Source organism: Mustela putorius, unplaced genomic scaffold (genome assembly GCF_011764305.1).
Source record: "Mustela putorius furo isolate JIRA1106 unplaced genomic scaffold, ASM1176430v1.1 tig00000196_pilon_pilon_pilon, whole genome shotgun sequence".
Lineage (NCBI taxonomy): Eukaryota > Metazoa > Chordata > Mammalia > Carnivora > Mustelidae > Mustela > Mustela putorius.
Genome location: NW_025421310.1, coordinates 9917835 through 9923840, shown reverse-complemented (window position 1 = coordinate 9923840; position 6006 = coordinate 9917835). Strand labels below are relative to the sequence as shown.

Here is a 6006-nt window from a genome sequence, read left to right as displayed (position 1 = left end):
TTCTCGCTCTCTAGCTCTCACTGTCTCTCCCTCGCCCTGTCTCTCTCTCCCTCCCTCCCTCTCTCCCTCCCTCCCCTCCCTCCGCCCTCTCCCCTCCCTCCAGTGCCGGCGGAGGAGACATCGCCCCTCCCCGCGCCCCCAAACCTCGCCCATCCCCCCCCGCCGGCTCCGCCCCCTCCCCCTGCCCTCCCCCACCACGCCCCATCGCCACCAGATTACCCAACCTGGCTCTACCCTTACTTGCCCCTCTACCCGGACCATGGGGCCCCGCCCCCCTTAAGGGTACCGATCCACAGACAGACAGACAGACAGACACACACACACACCCCAGGACCACCCCTTCCCACAGCGCTTCCAAACCCGGCTGCACACAGTAGGGCGCAATAAATATTTGTCGCTAGACTCTAAACCTCCAAACTGGATCGTGAGAGCTATAGAATCCCGTCGCCCCAAACACACACACACACACACACACACGCCCCTTCCCCCAAGGCACAGGTGCTTAGAGTCACTAGCTGGCCCTGCATGGTCGCACGTTCCCCCCACATACACTCTGCTGGGCATGCATGACCTAACATACCTGAGTGTACATCACCACAAACACACCCAGCTACAACATGCACATATCACACCAGGGTGCCAGAGCACACGCGCCACACAGCATTCTCCCCCCACCCCCTCAGGGGCGTGCAGGATGCTCTGATCTCCCACTCACGTGCAATCCAGAAATGGACACTCGCAATTGTGAGGGGTAGTGTGCATTAGGTCCCATCTCACCCCCCCACCATCCATCACACAGGTGTGCACGTGCCCATTTAGATGCACAGCCCTGTGCCTTAGCTCCCCTCCCTAGCTGACATTTCCTGAGCACTTCACATGTGCCAGGTTCTGCTCCTGACTATCAACTGACTGTCACCAGTCCTATGGACTGTGGGGACTTTCACCATCCCCATTTTCCAGAGGGAGAAACTGGGGCACAGAGAAGCTAAGTAACTTGGTGTCCAAGGTCACCTAGCTCTGAAGAGGTGACACCAAGGAGCAGGGATGGGCAGCTGGCTCAGTCTTTACACTGCTGCCGTTCATGCTCCCGTTCACGGCTAGGCACAACATCAAGGCATGTCCTCCTTCATTGTACACAGACGCTCCCAAGGTCCCCTCACAGCTCAGGTCTCTGGTGCTGGGAACATCTCAGAGAGACAGGGCAGGTCCCATAGGGCAATGGTAAGAGTGTCCCCAGAGCCCAAGCTCCTATCCTTCTTCCAGCTCCACCAGCGCCTCCAGAGCAGCCAGCTGGAGCACAGGCACCTGCAGAGGGCAGTTCAGAGACACCTCTGGCCAAGTCTCCAGCTGTGGGCTCCAGGGTACCAGGGATGAGCCAGCCCTGCCCCAGGAGGCCCCGCTCTGCATGCATACACCAGCCCAGGTGGCGAGCATCTGGGCCCAGGGAGAGAACAGCTGCCTACACTGGCACCAGCAGTGAGAGAGGCTGTGTGTTCCTCTACAGTTTAGGAGGCCTTTCCTAGCCTGTGAGTTCTCTCGAGGGCTCTAGCTGCTAGCGAGGGGTCCCCAGGCCCCTAAGAGGCACCCGAAAGGCTCAGGGGGTGAGTAACCTGCCCTCATGCCACACTGCCTTCTGCTTTCTTGGAAAAGGGAAGGTTGGAGGAGTGGGTTTCCAAGCCCCCTCCAGGGGCTCCCAGCAGCTGACGGCCCATGCCCTGCCCTTGCTTAGAGCTAAAAGCCTTGGCTAGTTGTTGCCATGCTGGTGACCTCCAGCAGGCTGCATCGTCCCTTCTCTGAGCCTCAGTTTCATCCCTTGAAGAGTGGGCCCTGCAGTCCCAGGCTGCTGAGCTCCATGGCGGCTGGCACAACCAGCCAGGCCTCAGCCGGGAAAGCCCTGCATGACTCACGGGTCTGGCAGAGAGTGGGCCTGGCCTGGCCTCCTGCTTCCCTTATGTCTGCAGCTTCTCTCTTATTGCCCTCACCACCTCCACCCTGGTGACCACCAGCCCCTCCCCAGCGTGCCCCTGTGCCCATGCCCCATGGAACTTGGGATGCCACCTAAACACAGTGGTCCAGCCTTCAGCCTTTGGCTGAGCTGTTACCCTACCAGGAATGGCTATTTCTTTCCTCATGGAGCAGACTGATTGAGCACCTACTGTGTGCTAGGTTGGCCTTGTCCTTGCTCTGGGGATGCAGCAATGAACAGGAATGCCTGCCTTGGTTGGCAGGAGACGGACAACAAACGAGGAAATGAACAAACAAGACAATCCAGTCTTGATTAGACCAACAAGATAAAATGGGCTGTTAAGTTGTAGAAGTGCAGCTTCCTTGGATATGATCGAGAAGGCCTCACTGAGCTGAGACCTTCATAATGAGAAGAAGCTGTTGGAAGAGGATCTAGAAGGAGCAAAAGGCTAGTGCAAAAGCTTGAGGTAGGAAGGAGCTTGGCATTCAGGAAACAGTGGAGAGGCGGTGTGGCTGGAGCCTGGGGGACAAAGTGAAGGGTGGGTGATGAGCTTGCCTAGGTGCCAAGGACCCATCCTTCCCAGCTTCCCACTGGGCAATCCAGGCCCCTGCTGAGGACAGGGTTTGGCTTCCCTCCTGCATATGATGGGAAGCTGGGGGAGCAGGGGAGTGGGGAGTGACGTGATCTGATTTATGGTTTGGAAGCTTTGCTCTGGCTGCGGCAAGCAGTGTGGATTGGAGGGGCTCAGGAGAAAGGAGGGAGAGAGCCAGGAGGTGGTGACTGCAGTGGTCCAGGCTGGAGGCGAGGCACCGAGGCAGGCACCGCGAGGCAGCCACGGCTGAATGCTCAGAACTCCACACAGTGAGCCCTGCGACTGTCTACTCCACCTCCTGGAGGAAGCGTCCTTGATCACCACCCACCCCCCCTTCCCTGCTCCCTTTAGCCCTACTGTCTGCTGGTAGGTGGGGGCTGGAGTCCCCAGCATTGCCCCACCCAGGGCCTGCGCCTGCCAGAGGCTTCCAGGAGAGTACAGCCAATGAATCCCAGAACCCCACCTTCTAGAGTTGCCTGCACAGTGACATGCATACTCTCCATATGTGTCCCCACAGACAGGCACAAACATTCATTTTCATCTTGGGGCAAGGGCTTGAGGCCAGGATGGGAGATCTGGGGGCAGGAGGCGCCCTAGAGCCTGTGAATCCTGGGAAAGCCTCCTCCAGCAGCGTGAGTGGGCAATGGTGGTCACAGGGTAATAAAAACCTTATGGAGACCCTGCAGTCTCCCTGCTCCGGAAGAGTGGCCAGGAGGAGGAGTGGGGAGCAGGGCCAAGCCCCAAGAACCCCCTGAGGGTGCTCCTGGGCACAGGTCATGTCCCCAAGATCCCTTGGAGAACCAGCTCCTTCATCTTCGGGCCATCTGAGCTTTTGGCCATGGTGGAAGGAAAGGGCAGGGCGGAAGTGAGCTCTGGAAATCGGGAAGAGGGGGGTATGTGGGGAGACCCAAGGCGGGATCCAGGCTTTGGAACGTTGGAGGTTTCCGGCCACAGAGGCAGGGCCTCAAGGGAGCCAAGAGAGGCGGAGAGAGACACACACACAGAGGAGCAGAGACCAACGGACGAACAGACCCGTGGACAGAGACAGGAGCTGGGAGGAAGCTGACCGGAGAGAAGCTGGGAAAGGCAGAAACCAGGGGCTAGTGATTTGCACGCACTTCCCAACGCCCAGAGACATCCATCTGCCGCCTTGGGAGCTGCAGAGCTCAGCCTGATGCAGGCAGCCTGGCTGCTTGGGGCCCTGGTGGTCCCTCAGCTCCTGGGCTTTAGCCACGGGGCTCGAGGAGCGGACAGGGAGTGGGAGGGGGTCTGGGGAGGCGCCCAAGAGGAGGAGCGGGAAAGGGAAGCCCTGATGCTGAAGGTGAGTTGCTTGGGACTTTGATGGGGAACTGTGGGTGTTGGAGGGAGGGTATTGCGGAGTTAGGGAAATAGGCAAGGGAGAGTGATGGGGCAGGCTCAAAGGATGGGGATGTTGGATTCCGACAAGGGACTCAGAGGCAAGGCTCACTGCTGGAAAGGGGTGGTTCGAGCGTGTGGGGCGTCTGAACGCAGCAGGGCTAGCCCTAACCATCCCTCCCCCGCCTCAGCATTTGCAGGAGGCCCTGGGATTGCCCGCTGGGAGGGGGGACGAAAACCCCGAGGGAACCCCTGAAGACAAAGAGACCTGGGGGACCGAGGAGGACGGTCAGGGGGAGGAAGAGGAGGAAACAACGCCAACGCCCTCCTCTAGCCCTAGCCCCTCTCCCACCCCTGAGGACACCGTCACTTATATCCGTGAGTAATCATTAGCTCCGCCCTGCCCCCAGGTCTCTGTGGTCCTTTTCTCAAAAAACGAACCGTCCTTTCACTGCTGAGGACCTTTCAATGGCCCACCGCCCAGCGCCCCACCCCTCACGTCCCTGGGGGCTCCGGGTGCCTGGTCTTGCACTCCCAAGAGCCCCTACCTTCCAGAAATCCCGAATGCCGCCCACCGCACCTCTACCCCCAGAAGCCCTAACTGCCCCCCAGGCCCTTTGGTCCGCCAGCTCCGCTTCCCCGGTCCCGTCCAACGTGCTCCTTGTCTCCCCGCAGTGGGCCGCCTGGCCGGCCTGGACGCAGGCCTGCACCAGCTGCACGTCCGTCTGCACGCGTTGGACACCCGCGTGGTCGAGTTGACTCGGGGGCTGCGGCAGCTGCGGGAGGCGGCAAGCGACACCCGCGACGCCGTGGAAGCCCTGCAGGAGACGCAGAGGCGCGCCGAGCGCGAGCATGGCCGCTTAGAGGGTGAGTCCGCGCCGCGCGGGGCAGGGAAAGTGGGACGATCCGGGTCAAGTGGAGGACCGGTGGGGGGAGGGGGCCCAGAAACATCCGAAGAGACGTGAGGACCCAGGGTGTTATGGGCGAGCGGTTTTCTAGACTTGTGCAGGGTGTTGGCTTATGGAGAGTTTAGAGTAGCCGGGAGGGTGAATGCGGAGAGCCGCCGAGGGGGAGGCCCGCTCCGACCGCGCGGTGCAGCTTACCAGACTCGGCCCGCGCCACGCCCCCTACAGTCCGGTTCCAGCCGTCTGGCTCCACCCCCATTGGGCCCAACTCTCCGCCTCCTTACTCTCGGTGGCTCTGACCCCGCCTCCTCCCAGCCCCGCCCCGGAGGCTCCGACCCCGCCTTCCACCCCCCCCCGGGCCCCCTGACCCCGCCCCTCCTCGCCCCCAGGTTGCTTGAAGGGGCTGCGCCTTGGCCACAAGTGCTTCCTGCTGTCGCGCGACTTCGAGGCGCAGGCGGCGGCGCAGGCGCGGTGCGTGGCACGGGGCGGGAGCCTGGCACAGCCCGCCGACCGCCAGCAGATGGAGGCGCTGACTCGCTACTTGCGCGGGGCCCTCGCTCCCTACAACTGGCCCGTGTGGCTGGGCGTGCACGACCGGCGCTCCGAGGGACTATATCTCTTCGAGAACGGCCAGCGCGTGTCCTTCTTCGCTTGGCACCGCGCGCCCCGTCCGGAGCCCGGAGCTGGTCCTAGCCCCGCGCCGCACCCTCTCAGCCCCAACCAGCCCAACGGCGGCACGCTCGAGAACTGCGTGGCGCAAGCCTCGGATGACGGCTCCTGGTGGGACCACGACTGCGAACGCCGCCTCTACTATGTCTGCGAGTACCCCTTCTAGCGGGGCCTGTCTTCGCGTCTCCAGCCCATCCCACCACTCGCCCTTTGGCTGGGCGTTTCATCCTGCGAGTACGCCCTTCCTTCCTTTTCTCCCTACCCACGGATGGAAGCGTGTTCCCTCTGGCTGGGCGATCCCAGGGGATCTTCTGTGGAGCCGAGAGCCCTTCCTCGCCTGTGTCTTTCTTGGGAGCTGCGGGCACCAGGCTAAGTCACACGCCAATAAAGCCTTGTGGAATCTGACTTGAGCGGGCGGTGGAGGCACTTTTGGTCTTTTATTCCATCTCCGGGCAAGCCTGGAAGGGCAAGACCCTGGCCTTTGGATGCCTGTCCTGTTCCGCATTTACAGGTATCGT

At 61.5% G+C, this 6006-nt stretch overlaps 1 protein-coding gene across 1 annotated transcript; it reads left to right on the top strand.

The window, feature by feature from the left end:
- The first annotated feature begins 3481 nt into the window (after positions 1 to 3481).
- Positions 3482 to 5898, top strand: CLEC11A (C-type lectin domain containing 11A). Its single transcript, XM_004767195.3, has 4 exons — positions 3482 to 3879; positions 4106 to 4292; positions 4590 to 4781; positions 5209 to 5898. The coding sequence occupies exons 1-4, from the start codon at positions 3733 to 3735 to the stop codon at positions 5652 to 5654; spliced, it is 972 nt and encodes a 323-aa protein (XP_004767252.1). The 5' UTR covers positions 3482 to 3732; the 3' UTR covers positions 5655 to 5898.
- The last annotated feature ends 108 nt before the right edge of the window (positions 5899 to 6006 follow it).